Here is a 27,857-nt window from a genome sequence, read left to right on the forward strand (position 1 = left end):
GCCTGCAGGAAGGGTACCACATGAGGGAGGAGGATGTCTTCCCTGTAACGCACAGCATTGCGATTGCCTGCAATGACAACAAGCTCAGTCCAATGATGCTGTGACACACCGCCCCAGACCATGACGGACCCTCCACCTCCGAATCGATCCCGCTCCAGAGTACTGGCCTTGGTGTAACGCTCATTCCTTCAACGATAAACGTGAATCCGACTATCCCCCCTGGTTAGACAAAACCGCGACTCGTCAGTGAAGAGCACTTTTGCCAGTCCTGTCTGGTCCAGCAACGGTGGGTTTGTGCCCATAGGCGACGTTGTTGCCGGTGATGTCTGGTGAGGACCTGCCTTACAACAGGCCTACAAGCCCTCAGTCCAGCCTCTCTCAGCCTATTGCAGACAGTCTGAGCACTGGAGGGATTGTGCGTTCCTGGTGTAACTCGGGCAGTTGTTGTTGCCATCTTGTCCCTGTCCCGCAGGTGTGATGTTCGGATGTACCGATCCTGTGCAGGTGTTGTTACACGTGGTCTGCCACTGCGAGGACGATCAGTTGTCCGTCCTGTCTCCCTGTAGTGCTGTCTTAGGCGTCTCACAGTACGGACATTGCAATTTATTGCCCTGGCCACATCTGCAGTCCTCATGCCTCCTTGCAGCATGCCTAAGGCACGTTCACACAGACGAGCAGGGACCCTGGGCATCTTTCTTTTGGTGTTTTTCAGAGTCCGTAGAAAGGCCTCTTTAGTGTCCTAAGTTTTCAGAACTGTGACCTTAATTGCCTACCGTCTGTAAGCTGTTAGTGTCTTAACGACCGTTCCACAGGTGCATGTTCATTAATTGTTTTATGGTTCATTGAACAAGCATGGGAAACAGTGTTTAAACCCTTTACAATGAAGATCTGTGAAGTTATTTGGATTTTTACAAATTATCTTTGAAAGACAGGGTCCTGAAAAAGGGAAGTTTCTTTTTTTGCTGAGTTATGTCCTCTTTGCGTTATGTCCAGGGTACCTTCCCTCCCTCTTGGGTAGTTACCATCTTAGATGTTGTTGAGGGAGAGGAGTGGGGGGGGGGAGGGGGGTACCAGTAGATCAGAGACCCAGCCAGTACCAGGAACCCAGGACAGATGTCAGTCCTTTCAGGGGAGAAATAATCAGGACGAACCACAAAAGCCCCCCTGCTTCCATCTTTCATGATCTGCTCTGAGGAAGATGATGTGAACCACCAAGGGCCAAAGAGCCCTTTGAGTCCCAAAGGAGTTTAGTCTCCACCCCTCTTGTCCCCTATACCAATCCTATAACCCCCAGTCCCCCTGTATAGAATTAATAGGTTTTACTGACAGATCTAGCCCTGGAGCCTTTGATTCAGGCGGCCATTAACAACTATTAATTTTGCCTCTGGCAATTAATGACAGATTTTGCTGGTCTGAAAGGAGGTATTAAGCAGCTGGAGTTTTTGTATGCACGCAGGGGTGTGAAGCTGAGTTAAAATGTGATTATTGTCCCCCTGCATGGTCTGCCTTGAATCAGCTAACTGGAGTTAAGTCCCTTTTACATGGAATGAGGTTACTCTATTCAGAAAGGAACAGACATAGGATGTGTTATAGTAAATGGCTGCCATTTATTTTATTCTATATAGTAAGCTACAATATAGAGGACATTAAAAACATGAGCAGTGTTACAGAACTCTGTTGAATGGAACATTCATCAACACATCAGGTCATTACAGATTACCTTTTATATAGTTTCAGTACATTGAATGAGGAACGGAAGGAAGAAAACAGTTCCCTTAAAATGTACATTGTCGTTGATGATATCAATTCAGTATTTTAATAATAACTTTATCAATTCAAATAGTAACAGTACATCCCTAGTTAGGTACATCTGTCAAAGGTAAAGTTGAGGGGCATATAAGGTGAATGCACCAATTTGTAAGTCGCTCTGGATAAGAGCGTCTGCTAAATGACGTAAATGTAAAATGTAAATGTAATAATTTTGTCAAATCTTGTGCTGGTCTAATAATTTATTTTCATTTACATTTAATTTGGTGGTAAATGAATGATGTCAAGTGAATTATTGGTTATTTGGGGAGCTCTAATTATGTGGTCAATGCCCTCTAGTGGATGTTGATGGTCTCAGTAAACAGTGCAGGTTGAGCAAAAACCTTTGCTTTTTAAGATAATATTGATGTTATGTTCAAATCAGATCTGGGATAGAATTCATGATATATATATTTTAATAAAAAAATACAAGGGCTTCTATTTTTCATAATTACCTATTTGCAAAAATGTTTTTTTTTAAATTCAATTCAACGATATGTATTTTTCTAATGTACCCGAATTACTATAACTTTATTCGTTATTAATTATATAATGTTCATTAATTTCAGGCGTATTATTTTCTAATATCTACATAATGGCAACTTCCATCTACTACCTAATTGCAATTGAACCTTGAAGCATATTTAGGCTCAAATTGTGGAACGTTTTGTGCCCCTATAATTGCTGTCTCTTTCGCGGGGCTGTCTGATGCATTTACTCTCGCGCACAAACATTTCCTGTCTCTGTCAGCTCGAGTCCATAAAGGTCAATTAGGGAGAAGAATGTCAGTGTTGGGTCTGACTTTAAGCTTTTACCTCCACACACCTGGCTTCTAGGAACATAATACCTGGTTAAGTGAGGGCCAGTTTGCCTGGAGGGACTTCTTTACTCATTGAAAACGAATAAACAAGACTGTAGTGGCCCATAATGTATTAGTCACTCAGTTTGGTACTATACCTGCAGTCTTGTGTCAATCACACTATTGTCATCGGAGTACATTAGAATTAGTCTGGACAATATCTTTATGTAGCCTATGGTTATTTGCAGCAAATAGTGTGTTCTTTAATACATCCACACTTGCTGTTTTGGACACTACACTTTCTATATATTATACACCATTTCTCAGCTATAGGCCAAAGTTTTATTATAAAAAAAATACAAGAGAATTGCACATCAAGTAGCTAGAAAATATCAATCAAAACAACAATATAGAGACAGTAATCAGTTGAAAAAATGCCACTTAACAACAGAAAAAACAGCAGTTTAGAAGGCTATGCCTATACCCTGGGTTCAGTTTAGAAGGCTATGCCTATACCCTGGGTTCAGCTTAGAAGGCTAGGCCTATATCCTGGGTTCAGCTTAGAAGGCTAGGCCTATATCCTGGGTTCAGTTTAGAAGGCTAGGCCTATATCCTGGGTTCAGCTTAGAAGGCTAGGCCTATACCCTGGGTTCAGTTTAGAAGGCTAGGCCTATATCCTGGGTTCAGCTTAGAAGGCTAGGCCTATATCCTGGGTTCAGTTTAGAAGGCTAGGCCTATACCCTGGGTTCAGTTTAGAAGGCTAGGCCTATACCCTGGGTTCAGTTTAGAAGGCTAGGCCTATATCCTGGGTTCGGTATGTGGATAAATGCCACCACATAAACTGAAAAGAAACCCAATAAAAAGTCAGTGTGAAAAGGAAGAGAGGGGGGGGGTTAATCACATAAGGAATGTTGTGAAAGAGGAATATAAAATATATTACAAAAATGATATGGCTAAATCTGAATTGACTCATAGCCTAGTTGATTGCTGATTGATGAGCTAAAGCATCCCATGCCAAGCCACACAGTTGTAAAATATAGGCAAGTCTCTCTCTTGTTTGACAAGAATAAGAATTCAAGAATCATCATGAATGTGTGTGATGGCCTCAAGACATTTACTAATATAATACAAATCAAAAATACACCCATGACTCGTCATTGTCCACGGAAATCAACTCATCCTCCTCCTTGCTCAATGTTTCACTGTGCGCGTGTCTCTCCGGTACACAGGCCATGTCACCGTGGGCCTTCCTCCACCGCGTTCTCCTGTTCTGGAACCAGACATTGACCTGTGTCTCGTTCAGTCTCCGCGATGAGGCCAGAAGCATCTTCTCCGTCCGGGACATGTACCGCTGCTTACTGAACACCTCTTCTAGTTTAGTCAGCTGATTGTCGGTCTAGATGGTGCGGATTCTCCTGCCGGATCTCCGCACGAAGATTCCCCTAGATAGACTGCCCAGTTGTCCTGCAGAGAGAAAACAAACATTCATTTCCAATATATTCTTAATTATACATTAATCACAATGACACCTATTCCATATTCTATTTGTAATTAATAGAGGAGTCAGATCATCAGTTTTACAAGACAATTCAACGCGAGACCTATAATGTGGGCTAACATCCCTTGGGCCATAACGATAAAAGTCGGAAACATTAACGACATAAATTAACCGTGAAATATTACTGTTATACAGAACTTGATTATAACCACTTAGATGCTGGTAGTAAACTGGGTGACGTGAATTTGTGTCTCCCAGATGCGCCCAAGTCAGCATCGCCGGATGCTGCTGTGCGCCACCGCCTGGATGTGCATGGCTTGTTGTCCGACGGAATGGATAACTTCATTACTGAAGGAGCACGCTTTTTTGTCCGTGTCCTTGATATAATCGTGTTTGGCAACCATGAGGAGAGGTCCGTTGCTCACTATAAAAAGAAGATGTCCCGTTGAGGGAACTCGCGTTCAGGCTTCCTCTCGTCATGGTGCGCCGTTGAGTATGGCTCAATGTGGCTCCTTCTCCAGGCGGGAGGCGAGGGCTTTATACCCCGCCTCAACAGATAGATCAGAGGGCCTGAGAGGTGTTGTCCCATCGAGTCAGAAACTACTTTGAGGAGATTAGTGTAAACCTGTCCTGATGGCGCCGTATTCAGGTCGAGAGCCGATGGATCAATTATGACCTAACAAAGACTTCAGACAGGGGCTTTGCATGCGGGGCTGAAGTGACAAATCACCACAATCAAAGGTAATAATTATTCAGTAGACAGGCCTAAAGGTTTTCATTGTGATATTCAAATGATTAACGATCTAATTGAAAACGAATTCCATTGGGTTTCGGCAAACGCCCGCCCCCAAAATTAGGCAAAGTTGCCATTGCGTGAGACTCAGTTTGTGTTTATGAAATAAATGTGTTATAGTCTATTCTATAATTATCAGGCTATAAAAGGCACACAACCATGATCGTATATGGACAGGGTATTACATATGGTAGCTTGCTCCCTATGGTATTTAAATGCAATGACACTTTTCATTGCCATGAAGCAGAAATAAGCCTAACTGCTGCAGTCTTGAGCAGACTTTAAATGCATAACGAGTTATGACTGATTTTATAAACTTACAATACCATATGCTACATTTCAGAATTTCAGACACAGGCTATTGTAGACATCTTGGTAGATTCAAAATGGTGCTTGTCTATAACCAGTGAGACAATGCAGGGTTGACTGCATTTGTGTGTAGAAGCCCTCATTAATGTCTGTTTACAGGATCAGTAAGATTAAAGTCACACCTGGTATGACAGGCTAGTGGTTGCTTTAAGCACCTGAAATCTAAACCTGATGACCTCACAAGAGGCTACACACCTTCATTTACACTCTCAAGCAAAGTGTCATCAGTTAACTAGCCCTATATGCATTTCCTGTGAAGGTTTAAACTGAAACAAGTCCTGTAGCATTTTCAATTATAGTTAGGGATGTCAACATAACGAAGCTTAAGTACAATGGTCTTCTGTCAGACAGAACTCAAATGGATCAAATAGATCATGTTAAGTACTGAAAATACAATACAGATGTGTTAATCATATTATGTACAATGAAGACCGTTATAACGAGAATACGAATGCATGTTTTTCCTGGGGTTTTGAATCAAAACTTTATATAAATACTGAATATTGTACAAATACATTTTTCGGTACCGTTGACTTGTCTCGTCATTCAAAAAGACATTACAGCAGTATGGTATATGGCCACACTGTTGTAACATACGCTTCAGCATTACCTAAACATACTTTCATAACGTCTAGTCGGTCTCTGAAAACCTTCTAAAGCAAAACTGTAAACCTTTAAAAGCTGATTTACCATCAACAACCCAAAATGGCACTCTGATACTCAACTCACTACCAGTTGATCACATGATGGGTCACAATGGATACCGGATGAGAATACAGCGCTATGGATCATGGAAGTGGCATGCCAATCCAATGTCAGAAAGAAAACCCTTTCATATGTAAACTAACTCTGATGATAATACATTAAACCAGACAATATAGCAGACTTCAACTGAAGGACAGAGAACGGATTTCTGAAAAGTGCAAATGGTCCATTGGGATCACACTCAGCAGCAGACCACCCTGCATCCCACTGCTGGCTGGCCTTTGAAGCTAAGCAGGGTTGGTCCTGGTCGGTCCCTGGATAAACAGATACAAAGGCCATTGCTTATTATTTCAGTACACCCTTCCTTTCATGTATAGTCAATATTGGCAAAGTGTCTCTCGTTGAAAGCCCCCTGAAGTTAGGTCTGCATGAGATCCAGTCACTCACAGTTCTGAATGAAAGTCAGACAGCTACGCTGCAGTTCAAAAGGATAACATAATATAGCTAGTTTATAAATACATTCCATCTCTCCAATGAGGGAAGCTGTTGCTGGGTTCAAACGTCAAAAGGCCAAAACCTCTCCTCTGGGCCGGCCAGAAGATGGTACCCATGTCTTCTGGTGCGGTTGTTTGTTTCAGCCATGTCCTCCGGATCAGAAACGGTCTCAGCTAGCACAGCAAGCAGGGTGAACACCCCCCTCTGTAGTACCAGGGTCATATTAATTAGGGCACACAAAAACAAGTTTTTCTCATTGGAGAAGTTCAGGTAGTCCCTTCCTGTTTCAGTCTTGTTTTCTTCTGTTTTGGTGGATAATGAACATAACCCAGATGAGAGGCAGCATGGGTCTATCATGGGGGGCCATCTTAGTTCAGCAGACACCAGGGAGTCTTGTCCGTGTCACACTCCAGTTTGGTGTTGAGGACAGTGACAGGGGCTCCACTAATAGTCAGCTCGTGTCTCGACTCCACCTTGTACTGCAAGTTAGTCAACCCGCCCTCAGGGTCAACCTTGAATTGTTCCTTCCAAAAACAAGGAGAGAATAGAATAATGTCAGTACTGTGATTAGAAATAAAACCAAAATAAATATATCCAGTATTAGTCTATCTCTGAATGCAACATATACAGTGGCTTGCGAAAGTATTCACCCCCCCTTGGCATTTTTCCTATTTTGTTGCCTTACAACCTGGAATTAAAATGGATTTTTTTTTTGGGGGGGGGTTTGTCTCATTTGATTTACACAACATGCCTACCACTTTAAGTCATACCACAGATTCTCAATTGGATTGAGGTCTGTGCTTTGACTAGGTCATTCCAATACATTTAAATGTTTCCCCTTAAACCACTCAAGTGTTTCTTTAGCAGTATGCTTAGGGTCATTGTCCTGCTGGAAGGTGAACCTCCGTCCCAGTCTCAAATCTCTGGAAGACTTAAACAGGTTTCCCTCAAGAATTTCCCTGTATTTAGCGCCATCCATCATTCCTTCAATTCTGACCAGTTTCCCAGTCCCTGCCAATGAAAAACACCCCCACAGCATGATGCTGCCACCATGATGCTGGTGTTCTCGGGGTGATGGGAGATGTTGGGTTTGTGCCACACATAGTGTTTTCCTTGATGGCCAAAAAGCTCAATTTTAGTCTCATCTGACCAGAGTACCTTCTTCCATATGTTTGGGGAGTCTCTCACATGCCTTTTGGCGAACACCAAATGTGTTTGCTTATTTTTTTCTTTAAGCAATGGCTTTGTTCTGGCCACTCTTCCGTAAAGCCCAGCTCTGTGTAGTGTACGGCTTAAAGTGGTCCTATGGACAGATACTCCAATCTCCGCTGTGGAGCTTTGCAGCTCCTTCAGGGTTATCTTTGGTCTCTTTGTTGCCTCTGATTAATTCCCTCCTTGCCTGGTCCGTGAGTTTGTTGTGGTGCCATATTCTTTCAATTTTTAAATAATGGATTTAAAATGGTACTCCGTGGGATGTTCAAAGGTTCAGATATTTTTTAATAACCCAACCCGGATCTGTACTTCTCCACAACTTTGTCCCTGACCTGTTTGGAGAGCTCCTTGGTCTTTATGGTGCTGCTTGCTTGGTGGTGCCCCTTGCTTAGTGGTGTTGCAGACTCTGGGGCCTTTCAGAACAGGTGTATACAGTTGAAGTCGGAAGTTTACATACACTTAGGTTGGAGTCATTAAAACTCGTTTTTCAACCACTCCACACATTTCTTGTTAACAAACTATAGTTTTGGCAAGTTGGTTAGGACATCTACTTTGTGCATGACACAAGTAATTTTTCCAACAATTGTTTCCAGACAGATTATTTCACTTATAATTCGCTGTATCACAATTCCAGTGGGTCAGAAGTTTACATACACTATGATGACTGTGCCTTTAAACAGCTTGGAAAATTCCAGAAAATTATGTCATGGCTTTAGAAGCTTCTGATAGGCTAATTGACATCATTTGAGTCAATTGGAGGTGTACCTATGGATGTATTTCAAGGCCTACCTTCAAACTCAGTGCCTCTTTGCTTGACATCATGGGAAAATCAAATGAAATCAGCCAAGACCTCAGAAAAAAAAGTCTGGTTCATCCTTGGGAGCAATTTCCAAACGCCTGAAGGTACCACGTTCATCTGTACAAACAATAGTACGCAATTATAAACACCATGGGACCACGCAGCCGTCATACCGCTCAGGAAGGAGACGCGTTCTGTCTCCTAGAGATGAACGTACTTTGGTGCGAAAAGTGTAAATTAATCCCAGAACAACAGCAAAGGACCTTGTGAAGATGCTGGAGGAAACAGGTACAAAAGTATCTATATCCACAGTAAAACAAGTCCTATATCCACATAACCTGAAAGGCCGCTCAGCAAGGAAGATGCCACTGCTCCAAAACCGCCATAAAAAAGCCAGACTACGGTTTTCAACTGCACATGGGGACAAAGATCTTACTTTTTGGAGAAATGTCCTCTGGTCTGATGAAACAAAAATAGAACTGTTTGGCCATAATGACCATCGTTATGTTTGGAGGAAAAAGGGGAGTGCTTGCAAGCCAAAGAACACCATCCCAACCGTGAAGCACGGGGGTGGCAGCATCATGCTGTGGGGGTGCTTTGCTGCAGGAGGGACTGGTGCACTTCACAAAATAGATGGCATCATGAGGAAGGAAAATTATGTGGATATAGAGGCAATATCTCAAGACATCAGTCAGGAAGTTAAAGCTTGGTCGCAAATGGGTCTTCCAAATGGACAATGACCCCAAGCATATTTACAAAGTTGTGGCAAAATGGCTTAAGGACAACAAAGTCAAGGTATTGGAGTGGCCATCACAAAGCCCTGACTTCAATCCTATAGAACATTTGTGGGCAGAACTGAAAAAGCGTGTGCGAGCAAGGAGGCCTACAAACCTGACTCAGTTACACCAGCTCTGTCAGGAGGAATGGGCCAAAATTCACCCAACTTATTGTGGGAAGCTTGTGGAAGGCCACCCGAAACGTTTGACCCAAGTTAAACAATTTAAAGGCAATGCTACCAAATACTAATTGAGTATTTGTAAACTTCTGACCCACTGGGAATGTGATGAAAGAAATAAAAGCTGAAATAAATCATTCTCTCTACTATTATTCTGACATTTAACATTCTTAAAATAAAGTCGTGATCCTAACTGACCTAAGACAGGGACTTTTGACTACGATTAAATGTCAGGAATTGTGAAAAACTGAGTTTAAATGTATTTGGCTAAGGTATATGTAAACTTCCGATTTCAACTGTATATACTGAGATCATGTGACAGATCATGTGACAGATCATGTGACACTTAGATTGCACACAGGTGGACTTTATTTAACTTATTATGTGACTTCTGAAGGTAATTGGTTGCACCAGATCTTATTTAGGGGCTTCATAGCAAAGGGGGTGAATACATATGCACGCACCACTTTTCCGTTATTTATTTTTTAGAATTTTTTTGAAACAAGTAATTTTTTTTCATTTCACTTCACCAATTTGGACTATTTTGTGAATGTCCATTACATGAAATCCAAATAAAAATCAATTTAAATTACAGGTTGTAATGCAACAAAATAGGAAAAACCTTATGCAAGGCACTGTAACAATACAACATGGTAGTAGTTTCCAGTGAATGCATCTCGACCTGTTTCTGTGCAGCCATTCTCTTCTGGTCTCTCTTCCTCCAGGCAGGGTCATGGATGTGGCGAAAGGTTTCATACCCTGTTTTTATCCCCCTGGGTCTGAAGAGCTGGCAAACAGAAAATGAGAGATTTATGAAATTATTCATAGTACTTAAGAGGCAGCTCTTTTGCTGGTCTACATGCAAACGTACTATGAGTTTTTCTACAATGTAGGGAAGATGTGTCAGATACTGAGGGTTATCATTAATTGGCTTGTCATTCTTTTGGAGTAACTTCAGGGATTAACCAAACTTCCTAGAGCTATCTCTGTCGCTTTGTGACACGCAAGGACAGTCCAGGTTTACCTGTAATCCAGCAGTTCTTAGTCTCCTGTAGAATTCATCGTCCTCTCTCCCCCATCCCCAGAACCGGTTGGACATGCCGTTGCACTTCCGGAACACAGAACATGACAGTTAAAACAGCACTTCCGGAACACAGAACATGACAGTTAAAACAGCACTTCCGGAACACAGAACATGACACAGTTAACAGCACACCACCACCACGAACAATCGTGCAATTTCGATCCTGATGCCTAGTCACTTTACCCTGCCTTCAAGTACATATCTACCTCAAATACCTCGTACCTCTGCACATTGATCTGGTACTGGTGCTCCCTGTATATAGCTCCACATTGATCTGTTTCTGGTACTCTCTGTATATAGCTCTATTTATTCTTGTGTATTTTATTTTGATTCCTCTTGTGTTACTATTTTTAAAACTCTGCATCATTGGGAAGGGCTCTTAAGCAAGCATTTCACGGTAAAGTCTACACCAGTTGTATATTCGCCGCATTTGACAATTAATTTGATTTGAATATGTGCATGGTTTGAAGTGCTGTCTATTATTATGGATAATGAATGATTAACTTAACAATAGGCTAACCTACCATGTGATAATGCTGTTTGGTGAGCAGCAGGATTCCTCCCACGTATGTCTTGTAGTGATAGAGGGGGTGTAGTTCTGGTGAGGCCACGTGGAAAGGACCCTCCTCTGGGAATCCATAGTCCAGAGCTTCATTCAGAGGTAACAAGTCCACATCGTGCATGGCGATGTAATCAGTGTCGTTACCACTCTCCATGTAACCAACGTTAATGAGAGAGGCTCTGTTGAACCTGTGGTGAGATATGGCTGGAACTAATTATTTACTTCCAGTAGGAATCAATATTTCTTTGGTGAGGCGCAAATCAACTAGGCACACATCCAGACTATAGTTCCCCTGTGCCAATCAGAATTCATCAACAACCACTGGACTGAAATAGAACAGAACAGAACAGAATATGTTGTGGCCTTCGGATTAGACAGTGACAGCGCTTCTGTTGTAGGCCTAATGACTAACAAGGCAACATAACGTCTTCCATCACTTACCGATAGTGATCCATCTGGTTGATTACGAAGATCTTATGCAGTATTTTCTTGTTGTTCAAGAAGGTGTGCATGAAGGGGACAAACACCAGCAGCTCCTCAAACCTCTCCCGGAAAGGTATCAGGAGGGCCAGCTTGTGAAGACCCCAGGAAGGGTTGTCCGCAGCGGATGCCCGTCTCTCCAGCGGACAGGGCTGATGGAGGAGGCGTCCGTCATCCACTACAACCCGGCTCATGTCTCCTGTACAGCTTAGTTGGAGCCATAGGAGGGAGACCAGTACCAGCACCATACACAGACCAAAGAGTTTGTAAACTGTGCATTTCCCAGACCAGAATCTGAAAGTACAAGTAATAGCAAGTCTCATATTGAGCAATGCAGTGAAGTCAATCAATGTTGTCTTGCACACCTTAACCCACAAATTGATCACGTGCCATGCATGTAAAAGTGAGAGGTTTAGTGGCCGTAAGACACATCACAATGCCATTGGAAAACATTAGCTAATAGTTTACATGTTTCAATAACTCAGTTAGGCATTAGTATTGTACACTAAACGCTTGCACAACCAAACCCATACACACTGTATGCAATAGCTACGTCTAGATTATAAAGAATGGCTGATTTAAAATACTATCATGCAATTTTACCAGCAAACGAACTAAAATCAATGCACCAACATTATTTCACACAACAACATTTGAGAGCAACACACTTCTATTGTAGTCAACTAATGACTGATTACTCTTTTGGTGTCTCATTTCTGAGGTTGTACAATACTAAGAAATTATGTGAGATATAATTAAACACCTGACTGCAAACCATTTACACCAGCTGCATTCTTAAACGTTTTAGAGAAATAGGCTAGCGTCCCAATGTCATAGCCAGAGATAGAGGCTTTAGTGTATCTACAGTAGTAGTGTATTGTTATAATTCACATAGGCCTCGCTAGTAGATAAAAATGAAACATTTTACTAGTTTGCTAATGTCTTGAAATGCATAAATCTGTTCCCTCCTCTAGACTAATCAATCTAGGATAGGATAATCTCTCATCGTGAACATCAGGGCTACCGACTACCGTTATGTTTTACCGTCTGTCTTCTTTGAAATAGAGGACTGGTTTTCTTCTTGATGAATACATCATTTTCAAAGTTGCAAATGACAACAGCTTCAAGATCGCACAGAAAAACACAGTATTGCTATTCCTCAGATTTTGACAGTAGTTACTCAAGAAACAGAGAATCTCGTTGTCGTGACTCTACAATAGAACTTCTCCATTCTTCCCGGCTCTCTCCTTTGCAGTCCGATTTTGATGTCCAACTGATATTCTTGTCATATTCTTCCTCGAAATGTCACATTACGCCTTTGGTTACTGAACGTGAAATGCAGTGCCAATGTTCTTATTACATTGGCAAAGCCTTGGCTTGACGCTGGCTAATAACTAGCTAGCTCTCTAGCAGGGGTGTAATCATTAGTCCAAACTGTTGCAAAATGTTTTGCAACTAAAACGAGAATTTCCATTGGACACATTCGGGTAGGTCCCGCCCCGTTTCCTTCCGTTTAAGAAACGTTTTGAAACAGAATCGGCGTAATGAAGACGCCCGGGTGGACACGTAGCAACATATAGGAGCAAGGGAAATGTTGTTCATACCCGCCTTGTCCTACCGCACACGAGACCCGTGGATTTCGTGAAACAAAAAAAGTCTAGCAACATAAACTATACATTGACATAATTCGTTAGTTCTCTAAAGATCTTCTACTCAAGAAAATATCACCTACGACATTTCCGGGAGAAACACATTATCAAGACTAAACGTTCCTATGCAGTTGGGGAACTATAGAAGGCATTCCATATGGATGGACCCAAGTCTGATCTATTTTTGTTTGGCAAAGTGTCGTTGGAAAATAGTAATTCAAGCTGGCTAGCCAAAGGTCATAAAACTTTATTTTTTAGTGCGATTTAGACAAGTTTTCACATTTACAGAATCTAAAATTAAAATCCCCCCACCCAAAACAAACCATCACCAACTAATTAAAATATCCTACTCAATCTAACCATTAACAAATGAAAAAACTAACCAATGACGAACTAACTCATTAAAGAATAGTTTTGGGAACATTAAGGAGAAACAGATTATCTGACAAAAATATTTTTGCAAAAATGATACAGTATAGTTCAAATTGTTTTATGATTGACAAGAAGCAAGGACTGCTTTCTGGCTAAGTACTTTTCAAGTGTACAATGGATGTTTACCCACGAACCAACTCCTTGTACATGATGAGAACTGGAGCAAACTGTAAACCTGGACAGCAGTTATTTATTGAATTAAATCAGTGTCTTCATAACTCTACCTGAGTATTTGCAGAAAGGAAATGGATAAAACAGAAGCCAAAAACACCACCTCTCCAGGTTCACTTAGATATGCAGTATAGATGAAAAAAACAAGCAAATCTCTTTAAAAATCAATATTCACTTGACCACCATCAAGCCAATGGATTGTTATAAGGGAACATCTTTGGTACTGTATTCAGCAAGTTAGGGAGAAACTGTGTGAACTGCTTTCTTACTTCAGCAAATGCATAGCTAGTATTTAAACACAACTTTGTTTTCCATAAAACGACCATATTAAACATCAGACACTCTAGCGCCACCCTTTAACCAAAATGTCATGTTTCTTGTCTCACTTTCCAGCTTTATAAATTGGCCATTAAATAAAAACACAGACAGAGCCCGTATTCAGAAAGCGTCTCAGGGTAGAAGTGCTGAGCTAGGATCCGTTTAGCCTTTTAAAATCAAAATTAATAACAAGTGATAACAGATACTAGATCAGCACGCCTACTCCGAGGTGCTTTGGGAATACAGATACTGGTTAACAAGACAGGAGAAGGTACCCAATTTTCAAGATCTTCATTTAAAATTCTGCATATTCTGGATGTCTTTCTGTTTCTAAACACACAGACCACGACGACACAAAATACATCAGGGGTTGAAACTTACATTAATTTGAAGCAAAATATAAAAAAAACGTAAAGACCAGTACGCACACATGACCAAAAATAAGTTTCATAAATCAAGTCACCATTTCTGTTGTATGGCTCTAAACCAAAATAGGTGATCTCTCTCAGGCAGTAACAAAACCCCCATCACAATGCAAGTAGAGTGAAAACATCGTCTCTAATCAGTTTGAGAGAAGAGATGCCACCTGGAAAATGACTGACAGTCACAACAGTGCTACATATTGTGGGTTGTCAAAGGGGGTGGGGTATGATGTGAAAAAAACACAGGTGGTTTTAACCTTCGAAGAACAATGTTTGATATCATCAGTCCAATGTTTGATATCATCAATAGTATAAAATAAAAAAATTCCCAGCCAAAAGTAAAACATATAGCATACTGTAGAGGATCATAAATAAAACTAATTGCAGACTTATATCTTACAGAAACAGGGATGGAGAATATCAAAGTCACAAAAGGGTCTTAAAAATCCAAAAGCAGTGCCCTCTCAAAATAAAAATAATTGGGTGGTTTTCACTGATAGGATGGTAACCTCACCAGTCTGCACACATACTTCTGGGAGCAAACACGCATTCGGACTGACGTTTGAGTACTGCATTCAGACCAGGGTTGGGATCAATTCACTTATCAATTTAGGAAGTGAATTCAAACTGAATTGATGAATGAAAAAAGCATCATAGAAAACAATGGGGGAATTTTCTATTCAATAATAGAGTTAAAGTTCACTTCCTGAATTGACTGACTTGAAACCGAAATGATCCCCAACCCGGACTCAGATAAACAACAAAATGAGAGTGCAGGTCTACACTAATTTCTTGGCCTCGAAGAAACTCTTGAGGTGTCTCATCTGCCAGAAGCCAATGGCCACCAGGATCAATGTCTGAACGATGGACCACCACAGAACCCTCTGGTTGGTGCTCTCACTGGTCTGCCTGAAGCGCTCCTCACGGTACTGAAAGAGACATAGCAAAGCTTTTATAAATACAAATAGTAGCACACAAGCCAAGGCCATTCATTTCTGAATTCCAACTTGACCCCTACTCACTAGTAGATCTGACAGGATTGGATAGGTGGAAGAAATATATGACGATATTTCCACCCAGCCATTCAGAAGACTATATTAAGCTGTTACTCGAATGCTTATATCTATCCAATCCCCTCAGATCTACAGGAGTGGCTAGAGTGTGGGAACTAGAGGTCGATTTGGAATTCAGCAAATGTCTTAAATCAAACTTTGCCTTGAACAGACTTTATGATATTTTAAGGAGAAAACATTGCACCAAATGGAAGTCTGTTGTTCGTCTAGCGTTCATTCCGCTCTGTGTGTTTAAGGGACCACCCCACCCGCCAGTAGACGTCTGACTGACATTATGTTAGCCTTTTTCTACATGTAGAATCGGTTTGAAAATTACAGCCGGCACTCTGTTCAGAGGTGCCAAGTACTCATGGCCAGCAAACACTACCGGTGTGTCCAGGGCTTTACTCAGGAGCCGTGGAACATTTTCTTCTGCAACGTGACCCAAATGAACTACCTTCCAGTGCATGCATTATAACATTGGCTGAAATAGTACTCACACACACACACACAACTACTTCATGTTTCTAAATTATTTCTTTATTCAGACGAAGGGTACTGCTATGGGATCCCCTATGGCTAACTATGCTAATTTGTATTTGGGTTACATGGAGAAAGTCAATTTTCAATCCTCTCAAAAATGTTTTCTTGCCTAACATTATTATTTGGAAACGGTACATTGATGATATTTTTGTTCTATGGAGGGGTGATTCAAAACAGCTCCAGGCATTCCATGCTTTTCTTAACTCGTGTTCTGAGCACCTGAGATTTACTATACAATCTGACACACATCAAATCAGTTTCCTTGATCTTCTGATTTTGTGTGAGGATAATGTTCTATACACTGATCTTCACAGGAAACCTACTGATCGTAACAGTTTATTGAGGGCTGATAGTTGTCACCCACTTCCCTTGAAAAACAGTTTGCCCTACATCCAATTCTGTCAAATCAAAAGAATTTGCAAAAAACAAATCAGATTGACAGAAATATGGCTGAGACGCAAAGAAAATTCATGGAGAGGGGGTACAGAAATGGTCAGATTAATACTGCCATTGAGAAAATTCAAAACAAATCGAGACCTGATCTCTTTCAAGGACAGTCTCACAAAAATAAGCATTCTTGCGTTCTAATGACACGCTATTCTAAGTGCTCTGAACAAATTAAGGGGAATAGCTCAAACATTGGCACATTCTAAGATCCGATGACAGTATTGGTAACGTTTTCTCGGACCCTCCCTTGGTTGTATTCTCGCGGGCAGAAATCTCAGAGATCAATTGGTAAACTCGGATTTACCACCCCTAAATATCTATTTGCGCCTCTACCGTATGGAAACTACAAGTGTAATGGCGGCGCTCAATGCAATGGCACTTACAAATGTAGATCCTTCCAACACCCCCAAACAGGGAAACAGATCCCAATCAAAGGTGTTATTACGTGCTCCACTAAGGCAGTTATTTATCTTATAACCTGTCCTTGTGGTAAAAATTGTGTGTGTAAAACAAAGCGCAAATTAAAAAGTACGAATCTTGGAGCATCGTAGCACCATTAGTTGCAAAAACTTGACATACCCAGTCGCTGCCCACTTTTTGGAAGCGAACCGCTCGATTTCATCCCTACGTTATATCGGCATCGAACATGTCACTCTCCCTAGGAGAGGGGGTGACCTCGACAACTTATTGTTAAAACGAGAGGCTGCCTGGATCTTTCATTTAAAAGACACTTGCTCCCTTCGGTCTCAACGTAGACTTTGATTTGAAGCCATTCTTGGGATTATAGTGATTTTGCTATTCATTGTAAATATTTGTGGGCCTATGTAGCCAAGTTGTATCTATGACCGTATGCTATCTATTCATGTTTTTTATAGGTTCTGTTTATCTGTGAATTAACCAATGATAATCAGGCCACACCCGGCCATGATTACAGACACCTGTGTGTGTGTCCTTTGACACTATATAAACTAGTGACCCGCAGTGTTTGTCATTATACCCTGATGAAGACAGCTTGTCTGTGGAAACGTTGGTTATTAGGTTATTAAATTATTGCATCTGAGCTCCTAGAGTGTGCAGCTCTCCTTTTCTTTTTCAAGTGTCCAGGGCTTTACTCAGCAGGACAGCTGACCGGTGTGTCCAGGGCTTTACTCAGCAGGACAGCTGACCGGTGTGTCCAGGGCTTTACTCAGCAGGACAGCTGACCGGTGTGTCCAGGGCTTTACTCAGCAGGACAGCTGACCGGTGTGTCCAGGGCTTTACTCAGCAGGACAGCTGACCGGTGTGTCCAGGGCTTTACTCAGCAGGACAGCTGACCGGTGTGTCCAGGGCTTTACTCAGCAGGACAGCTGACCGGTGTGTCCAGGGCTTTACTCAGCAGGACAGCTGACCGGTGTGTCCAGGGCTTTACTCAGCAGGACAGCTGTGTGTCCAGGGCTTTACTCAGCAGGACAGCTGACCGGTGTGTCCAGGGCTTTACTCAGCAGGACAGCTGACCGGTGTGTCCAGGGCTTTACTCAGCAGGACAGCTGATGTACTCACCCTCTGATAGTTCTGCTCCTTCTGGATCTGGTCCACCTGCTCCACCAGCTGTCTCACTCTCAGCTGCAGCTCTGTCAGCTTGTCTTTGGCTGCAATCTCTGCATAGTTATTGGTGTGCTCTCCCACTTGGATGTCCAAGTGAACTCTCTGAGAAAACAAAGGGTGGTTCACAACAATTGAGAGGAGCATCAACATCGGTATTTTCAAAACAATTCTTATTGCCCCACATTGAGTGCAATAGCCTTTTCCTTCTTCCCCACTAATGTACTTACAAGCATTCCTCCAGCAAAGAGGGCAAACTTGGAGGAGTTGGAGTGAAGGCAGATCTGATGTTCTCCTGGGGTGTGAGAGGTGAAGGTGAATCTTCCCTCCGAGCCGTACTGACGAGACAGGATCACCTAGAGTCCAGACAGGAAACACAGAGGAAGCAACACTTTTTCAGTATAATTACTATTCAATTCAATACAGCTTTGGTCATAATTCTTCTCACATGCTTCTCTCAAAGAATATCATATGAAGTGAATGATACTGGTTGCAGAGTATAACATCCTACCTTCTCATCAGGGTCTTTAACCTCAACAAACATCCCCAGACCCTGTGTGGCAGGAAGGTACTCTTCTTTCTGTTTGTCGTACAATTGTGTACGATAGTTTCCTAAAAAAAAAAAATGCAAATGTTTACACATGCCAGCCAATGACTGCTTTTACTGGTCCTATTCTTACAAGTGCCTAGTTAGGGGGGTAAACTGTTAGGGCCAAGGGTTGTTTCTGGGCAGGGCCTACAGTATGTTAACAGGAAGTGGATATGGACATGGATGGTACGACAGTAAAATATGATGTTACACTAGATATGGTTTATATGTATTCAAGTATCCAAAGCAAGTGTGACATATTGAAAATATGATAGTTGTAGCTAGCTGAGGACATCAATATGACAAGTGTCTGTTGTTTTGTGTTGTTAGGTATTACTGCACTGTTGAGATAGAAACATTAGCATTTCGCACCTGCGATACCATCTGAAAATATGTGTATGCGACCAAAACAATTGGATTTGATTTGTATAACTAACGTTAGCTAGCTGGTTAGTTAGCTTGCTCATGAATTTGTGTAACTACCTAGCCAAGTCTGTCAACAAGTCAACTGAAAAGTAAGTTTACATCCCCCTGTACAGACGCATTTAATGTTGGCTGGCTAGATAACTAGATTGCTGGCTAACTGTTAGCTAACTCGAACTCGGAAGGTAGTTTGACGAGCTAGCTGTTAACGTTAGCTGACTTCCCAAGGCTAAATAGCATAGCAATCCCAATGGATACAAGATACTGACCGATGATCATCGTTTCATCCGGAATTTCCTCTATAAAGCATTTCTTCTCAGTCTCCCCGATGTGAAAGTACAGCGAGGAGACGACGGTGTAATAAACATTCAAAAGTAAAAGTGACAACACACAAGAACGCATTTTGACTGCCACCATCTTCCAGGCGGTGATAAACGAAGGATGTTGTGATCTGAGTCTGCGCAGACACCAATGCCACGTAACCTATTGCTTGCCATCGTCCAATCAACACTCGAGTTAGACTTGTGGTTATTGTAGTTAAGTAATGTTCTTCCGGTTCCATGATCATGCGCGTTTTTTTTTCTCCAACCAAACACTAACAAAACGAATGAAAGTAATTAACTGATCATGGTCTTTAATTTAGACAATTAATTTAATCAGTAGTAGAGCTTTGCTGGAAGAAGTCCAGGGCAAACGTGTGTACTGTCTGTCACACAAACACCAAATGATATGTAAGCATTAGGACTACACATTAGAAGACACGGAGTTTACTCATTTGGAGAGACCAGTTTTATTGAGTCTTACAGGATAACTCAACAATGGCCATGTTCAGTTTGAATCATTAAAATCACAGTAAAGGTTATATTTCCACTCAAATAATATGTATAAGCAGCCACCTCGAAGGAAATAAACACTTTATGCAGAATCATTAAAGAATCATTAAATGACGTAAAATTAAAAACACAATTCCCACGGATTTAATGCAAGATGAGAAAGGTAGTGGAATCTCACTGTAGAGATTTGTAAAGTCTCCATTAGGCCTTACCAAATGAAAATGTGCCTGAAATCCTTCCCAACAGCCACTGTGTCAGTCCACATGGTATAATAAAGTCAAAACGTAACTGTAGTTGGTATAATCGACCGTTGCATTATTAGTAGCCAAATTATTCTTACATTTTTAGTCATTTAGCAGACGCTCTTATCCAGAGCGACTTAGTTTTTTTTTTTTTTTATACTGGCCCCCCGTGGGAATCGAACCCACAACCCATGCTCTATCAACTGAGCTACATCCCTGCCGGCCATTCCCTCCCCTACCCTGGACGACGCTGGGCCAATTGTGCGCCGCCCATGAGTCTCCCGGTCGCGGCCGGCTGCGACAGAGCCTGGATTCGAACCAGGATCTCTAGTGGCACAGTTAGCAAATTCTTCATATATTCTGTCTGACATGGTCGTGGTAGTTGTTCTCCCAAAATATTGTCAAAGTCAGCAAAGAAAACTTCACACAGAGAGAAAATCTGGCAAAGGACAGATAAGGAACCCGTAGCATATCAGCATCAGAAATGCAGCAATCATATTGAACCCAAAGTCAAGAGCAGTTAGTTTAAAAAAATGTAAAACTAAATCAAATCCTATACATATGTGAATTAGCTCAATCACTCAGAACCCAATGGTATAAAAAGATGAGGTGAAAATAAATCATCTTTATACAACTTATACAGAAAATGTTGTGAAAATGATTTCCTTTGAAAGTTATTTAACAAATCAGTGTTTTACAGATCGATCCAAAACAACAATTATCCCCTGTACTAGGAAAGCAAAAAGAACAGGGGAAAGGTTGAATAAAAACAAACTGCCTCCATTAAAAGGTCACTCATATACGTGGTAGTAACCACAAGTCATGGCCCCCCGTGTAGCTCAGTTGGTAGAGCATGGCGCTTGCAATGCCAGGGTTGTGGGTTCAATTCCCACGGGAGGCCAGTATGAAAAATGTATGCACTCACTAACTAAGTCGCTCTGGATAAAATGACTAAAATGTTATTTCACAAACATTGGACGATACCATAAGTGACTGTCATCATCGCAGTGCCTCAGCAGATAAACATTTTTACAATCTTTAGAAAATTCACTTTGGATGTGTTGCTGAATCTGTATTCTTCGCAAACAGTTCATTTTACGAATACCTCGCACATATAGAAATATGTTTTTCCCTCTCAGTAAAACCTCCTGTTTCTTTCCTGGCGCTTCTGAAAGACTACAGCCCCTACAACACCACAAACTACAATTCCCAGTAGAGCACATAGCAGAAGCAGGAAGACCTTCCAGCCAGTAAGAGGTGTGCTTCGGAAGTTACCAGTATGATCATCAATGTTGTCTGTGAAAGAGAAAATGAAAGAAGAATGATCATGGTTAACTCTTACTCTAACAAGCCTACTCACCTACTGTGCATGATCTACAGTAAGATGACATACCGGACTGTAGTCAAATAGAATACAATCTTTATTGTCTATTTGGTTAGAACAGAAATGGGTTTTCTTTATCAAATAAAATCAATCGACCAACCTTTGGGGGACTTCAGCAGGCTGACGCTCGGCTCAATCTTGGTCCAGTCCAGACTGTCCTCATCAGGTGTGTGATCTACCATCAGCTGGTACATCTTCATAGAGATTATGTCATGGTTATCTGTAACATGGGAGTTGTTTTAGCGTCAATCACCATAGACTTCAGATGTACAATGGACAAAGCCAGACTGTGAAACGACAAACAAGTTATTGGTTCACAGCAAGATTTTTTAAATAATAATTCAATCAAGGTCAGTCATTATCTTTCTCAGTGTGCAGTTTTTACATTTGTGTTCGAGACCTAAAAAAAAAAAAAAAGTTGATCTACATCTTGAAAGATTCAGTCTCCGTTTAATCCACCCTGACCCAACCTACCAGAGATCCCCTGTAGCAAGAATCAGTCTCTACAACCTGACCCAACCTACCAGAGATCCCCTCTAGCAAGAATCAGTCTCTACAACCTGACCCAACCTACCAGAGATCCCCTCTAGCAAGAATCAGTCTCTACAACCTGACCCAACCTACCAGAGATCCCCTGTAGCAAGAATCAGTCTCTACAACCTGACCCAACCTACCAGAGATCCCCTGTAGCAAGAATCAGTCTCTACAACCTGACCCAACCTACCAGAGATCCCCTCTAGCAATAATCAGTCTCTACAACCTGACCCAACCTACCAGAGATCCTCTCTAGCAATAATCAGTCTCTCCAACCTGACCCAACCTACCAGAGATCCTCTCTAGCAATAATCAGTCTCTACAACCTGACCCAACCTACCAGAGATCCTCTCTAGCAATAATCAGTCTCTCCAACCTGACCCAACCTACCAGAGAGATCCCCTGTAGCAGCAGAAGCTCCAAAGTAGTACCCTGTGGGGAGGTGGACACCCCAGATGTCAATGCACTCTTTCCATTCATTCTTATCATCAATGTCAATCATCACCTGTAGAGATCAGAATGGTACAATTCAGCAATTGCCATTGTTTGAATAGAAATGTATCATCTAAGTTGAATGCACCAATTTGTAAGTCGCTCTGGATAAGAGCATCTGCTAAATGACAAAAATGTAAATTACATAACATGTACCCTATAACATAGGGGGAAAAAATCATATATTTCTTAACACAAGAGGCCAGTTTCCCAGACTGCAGTTTCCCAGCATCTCCTTTAAGCCTTTTAATCCAGGACTAGGGTTAGCATCATCTGTGTTTAGGAAACCAGTCCAAGATGTCTGGACTGGAGTCATTTATATCATTTAAAAAGGGATTCCTACCGTGAGCCTGCTCTTGGAGTAGCGAATGGCCAGATAGGTGTCATGGTCTTTGTTCCTGATCTCAGAAGAGCAGCCTCCCAGTTCAGAGTTACGTCCATCCTTCCCATGGTCATAGGGCAGAGAACCATTATTCACCATGGCAGAGATGTAGGGGAAGGACCGCTAGTGGGGAACACAAGGGATGTAAGGACAGAAAAACAGGAAAATATTCTATATAAAACATTGTAAATCAATTATTTGATCCTAGTCCTGACTCAGTTACCAATCAATCCATCTTACTCTGTGATGCAAAAATACTTGTACATGTAATTCAAAATGTGTACTAAACCAAATGCAGCATATTAAAGGTGCTGTTCATGGTGTAACAAAAAATGACCTTATCAGAAAGCAACTCAAAAGCTTCATATGACAAAATAACAAAGAAACTCAAAAGAAAATACATCACATTAAAATCCTTCCATCACATTGAAATTAAACGCAGGAGAATAATGATAAATGTAGCTGCATCAACTCACGTCAGCCGCCTCATCGTTATGGTACGTGTCTATAAAAAGGGCGAGGCCGTGGAACTTAGCATTGCTGCCAAACACAGACCCTGCAAGGGAAGAATCACGTCAAGTCAACCAGCCAGACGCTGCACTTACATCCATCCCATGGAGATCATTGCGGAAGGTATCCACAAATAAAGCCAGGCCAACAAAATGATCTTGGTTTCCAAAGACTGGGCCTGAATGGAAGGCAAAGAGGCGAGATATGATGAGCACATGACTGAGACCTGAAGTGCTTACGGGAAATACAACCCAGTGCTACCACATCACATAGACTAGTCTATTAATTGGATTGCCAAAGCGTTGTACTGGAATGAGGAAGTGATTGATGACAAAGATGTTATTTTGGCAAGATGATGCATTACCTGGATTAAGTCTCTCCTTTGTGTACCAGATGGCGATGCCATCTCCATGGAAATGTTTATTCCCCGACCCGTGGATCTTGTACTGCACGTGCATCTCCCAGTCTTTCAGATAAACAGGCTGCACAGAGAAAGCAAAATGACATTGGATCATCAATTCAACCATGAATTGGACATATTCAGTTTAAAATGTAGATATTCTCCAATCAAGCTATAACGGATTTGGGAGTGGACTGTATTGTCTGTCTGTAATGCCTAACAGAATACATTTCATAGAAGCTAGTTCCTTACTCACCACCGTGTTCCAAATAGATCCCTGTTTACTTCTCTCATCAGGCGTCAGGCGCACATACGAGCTGGTGACTAGCGTGCTCCCCCAGAAGTCCCACTGACTGGATGGGCTGCTTCCAACACCTGTTTAAACATTTTGGTGAAGAGTCAAGCAGGATTTCAGGGACACATGGGAGAAGAATGTGAAGAATTCCGTTGTGCATCAATCGCTCATTGCCACCCCTAGCCCAGCTCTCGAGAACCCAAGGGGGCCCAAGGTTGCTTCCAGCCGGTCCCAGTCTTGGGTTCTCAGCTGATGGTTTGGAGGACAGCTGGCTCCATGTGAGCTACGATCCCAACGCTCTGTTTTAACGTTTAGAAACATTATTAATCCTCGCTAGCAATATGGTTTTGGAAAACTTTGGAACTTAACTTTCATTTACATTTTAGTCATTTAGCAGACGCTCTTATCCAGAGCGACTTACAGGAGCAATTAGGGTTAAGTGCCTTGCTTAGGGGCACATCAACAGATTTTTCACCTAGTCAGCTCGGGGATTAGAACCAGCGATCTTTCGGTTACTGGCACAACGCTCTTACCCACTAAGCTAACTTTCATATAAATGAGATAGAATCTTTCAAATACAAAATATATAGGACCTTATATGATATCTCATAGGTAGACTGGCTCTGGAAGCAAAGAACAGACAAATACTCCATTAAACATTAAATCGATTCTCAATTGCGGTATGGTTCAAGAAACATCAATCCCTCTACTTCCATATCATATCAAAATTATTTCACAAATGCTAAATATACACTTACTGTACAATGTTTTAACCGGCTTTATCACAGTTGCAGACAACAGTCTTTTTCAGTGACAACACGTTTCTGATGGCCTTATTCCATTACACACAGGAGCATGCTAGATAGCTAATTAGCACAGGTGGTCCCTCTGTCTTCTGTCGGTCTTCCACAAACACACGCTGTAACATGGAGATATGCCCGTGTGGGAACACTAGCCCTATAAAAAGGTGTGTATCAATTTAACCTTTGGTTTTTTGAAAATTATTTATTGCTGATATGAAAGACAAGGTCCTTATGCTTCCAAAATCGTACCGCAAGCATGCATGTTTAATGTTCAGGGGATCTTAACAAACCCCACCCCACACACACACACACACACACACACACACACACACACACACACACACACACACACACACACACACACACACACACACACACACACACACACACACACAGAGAAGACGCCTTGACTTGTGTGTAATGTAATGGAACAGAGTCATGATCAAGGGCTAGGGGTCGTCACTTTTTACCACAGCCACAAAGTCAGAAGGCCCACCTTCCCGACCAATCAGATGAGGGAGTGTGATGACGCGTATGCCGGCTCAGAAGGCCTGCCTACCCGAGCAATCAGATGAGGGAGTGAGATGACGTGTATTCCGTTTGCGGTAAACGCCTCACTTTCGAAATGTCATATCTATAGTTCAAGTTTGAGGACCAAATAACTAAATACATTCAGGAACAAGAATTGTCAACGTCACTAACATTAATAACATTGACAAAGAACACAAGTTTTGGGCTAAAGAGTAACTTGTCTTTTCTTTTTTAGATAACTAGTTGCTAACTTTTGCTACTCCCATCTAAAATGAGCTAGCTAGCCAGCATAAGCGATTCGATTCCAAGTACAGAGGATATATTCTATTTGACAGAGCAACGTTGTTAGTTTCCCTACATGCCTTTCATCCTAATACATTTACGTCATTTAGCAGACGCTCTTATCCAGAGCGACTTACAAATTGGTGCATTCACCTTATGATAGCCAGTGGGACAACAACTTTACAATTTTTTAAATATATATATATATACATATATATATATATATACAGTGGGGAGAACAAGTATTTGATACACTGCCAATTTTGCAGGTTTTCCTACTTACAAAGCATGTAGAGGTCTGTAATTTTTATCATACGTACACTTCAACTGTGAGCGACGGAATCCAAAACAAAAATCCAGAAAATCACATTGTATGATTTTTAAGTAATTAAAAATCTACATGCTTTGTAAGTAGGAAAACCTGCAAAATCGGCAGTGTATCAAATACTTGTTCTCCCCACTGTGTGTGTATGTATATATATATATATATATTTATTATTTTTTTTAAAAATAAATAATATATATATATATATATATATATATATATATTTGTATATATTTTTTTATTATTAATTATTCTTTATTTTTATTATTGTTTTTTTGTGGGGGTGGGGTATGGGGGGGTAGAATAATTACTTTTATACTATCCCAGGTATTCCTTAAAGAGGTAGGGTTTCAAGTGTCTCCGGAAGGTGGTGAGTGACTCCGCTGTACTGGCGTCGTGAGGGAGCTTGTTCCACCATTGGGGTGCCAGAGCAGCGAACAGTTTTGACTGGGCTGAGCGGGAACTGTGCTTCCGCAGAGGTAGGGGGAACAGCAGGCCAGAGGTGAAAGAACGCAATGCCCTCGTTTGGGTGTAGGGACTGTTTAGAGCCTGAAGGTAAGGAGGTGCCATTCCCCTCACAGCTCACAGCCAATAGGCTCTCGCTTGGCTCTGCCCACCTCCTTGCTTGTTATGCCCACTATGATTCAATTGCTCCCGTTGGAAACGACAGGCTGTGGTCCATCTTCGGTTAGTTATACAAAAATCTTTGGCGACCCCGTGTGCACACTGTATCGCCTCCCGTGTTCCAGAGTAACTAGCACGGTTTTCTCGGGTACACAACAGGCGGGGGCGACACCGTGTGCAAGGTTGATAGTTAGGCTGTTCATGAAGAAACCAATGGGATGCTCCAGGAACGCCCCGAAATGCGGGCTGCAGTCGCCCACTATTGGGCTAGTTGGCAAACTAGCTAGTTAATTAGTATACTAGCTAGCTAATTAGTATGACTGGCTCCTAGCAGCTAACGTTACTGACAAGATACAAGTTATCATTATCACAGAAATCATTGTGGATGCGGCGGAGCGGTTCCTGGGGCTGAAAGATCTCAGCGAAGGAGTTGTATGGGATATTGTCACAAGCCGTACCACCCTCTCAGGCCCAAGAAGGGAGATTTGGAAGAATTAAGAAGTGGGAGTTGTTTCGTCAATGTACTATTTTTATTTGGGTGGATTAAGTTAGTTTCCCTATTACATATGGATTTTATTTTTACCTTGTTTTGCTTTCAACCCGTTCAGTTGGTGGCGGCAATATACCTTTTTGGGTTGTAGCCTGCCATAAAACCCACAGAAGAAGAAGAATCATTATCACAAGCTGTTAACGTACTTACCCTGATACGGTTTCATGAGCGAATGCTCCCGCTTCAAGTGCTCTACGTTGCCGTCTGTTATATCGCATTGCACTAGAGTAAAGTGAAGTAATAGGAAAAGCAGTGGTCTGCTGATAAATGTACCAAAACCTCTCATTTTGCTGCCTCGGAAAGACACCATGGATCCTGGATAACCATCTTCCTGATCCGGGTAGGACAAAGCAACTCCCACTAAAATAGTTCCTATGTTACTTTTCAGTTCAGGAACTTTGACCGTGTCTTATTTTTGTTGCTGTTGAAATAAGCGTCTATATGAAAATTATATTTTAATTGTTAGCTTTCAAAGTTCAAACAGTA

General features: G+C 41.6%; 3 protein-coding genes across 5 annotated transcripts; all 3 read right to left on the minus strand.

Moving 5' to 3' along the window:
• Positions 1-5,704: 5,704 nt before the first annotated feature.
• b4galt7 (xylosylprotein beta 1,4-galactosyltransferase, polypeptide 7 (galactosyltransferase I)) lies at positions 5,705-13,127 on the minus strand. Of its 2 annotated transcripts, none has more exons than XM_041847018.2 (6): positions 12,602-13,127; positions 11,519-11,851; positions 11,040-11,265; positions 10,456-10,539; positions 10,114-10,218; positions 5,705-6,977 (listed from the first exon to the last, which is right to left on the minus strand). In XM_041847018.2, the coding sequence occupies exons 1-6, from the start codon at positions 12,652-12,654 to the stop codon at positions 6,834-6,836; spliced, it is 945 nt and encodes a 314-aa protein (XP_041702952.1). In that variant the 5' UTR covers positions 12,655-13,127; the 3' UTR covers positions 5,705-6,833. The 2 variants fall into 2 exon arrangements, with proteins under 2 accessions (XP_041702952.1, XP_041702943.1); XM_041847009.2 differs by having other exon boundaries at positions 5,705-6,989; positions 12,602-13,118.
• Positions 13,128-13,433: 306 nt separating this feature from the next.
• On the minus strand, positions 13,434-19,632 carry LOC121538850 (transmembrane emp24 domain-containing protein 9). Its single transcript, XM_041847025.2, has 5 exons — positions 19,454-19,632; positions 18,684-18,784; positions 18,403-18,528; positions 18,131-18,277; positions 13,434-15,478 (listed from the first exon to the last, which is right to left on the minus strand). Exons 1-5 carry the CDS (start codon positions 19,599-19,601, stop codon positions 15,329-15,331), a joined length of 672 nt encoding a protein of 223 aa, XP_041702959.1. The 5' UTR covers positions 19,602-19,632; the 3' UTR covers positions 13,434-15,328.
• Positions 19,633-20,797: 1,165 nt separating this feature from the next.
• Positions 20,798-27,709, minus strand: LOC121538857 (vesicular integral-membrane protein VIP36-like). Of its 2 annotated transcripts, none has more exons than XM_041847039.1 (8): positions 27,522-27,709; positions 24,218-24,336; positions 23,926-24,043; positions 23,528-23,607; positions 23,013-23,174; positions 22,568-22,682; positions 21,744-21,863; positions 20,798-21,555 (listed from the first exon to the last, which is right to left on the minus strand). In XM_041847039.1, exons 1-8 carry the CDS (start codon positions 27,679-27,681, stop codon positions 21,395-21,397), a joined length of 1,035 nt encoding a protein of 344 aa, XP_041702973.1. In that variant the 5' UTR covers positions 27,682-27,709; the 3' UTR covers positions 20,798-21,394. The 2 variants fall into 2 exon arrangements, with proteins under 2 accessions (XP_041702973.1, XP_041702970.1); XM_041847036.1 differs by lacking the exon at positions 23,528-23,607 and adding an exon at positions 23,657-23,739.
• Between the last annotated feature and the right edge of the window lie 148 nt (positions 27,710-27,857).

The sequence above is a fragment of the Coregonus clupeaformis genome, chromosome 3 (genome assembly GCF_020615455.1).
Source record: "Coregonus clupeaformis isolate EN_2021a chromosome 3, ASM2061545v1, whole genome shotgun sequence".
NCBI lineage: Eukaryota > Metazoa > Chordata > Actinopteri > Salmoniformes > Salmonidae > Coregonus > Coregonus clupeaformis.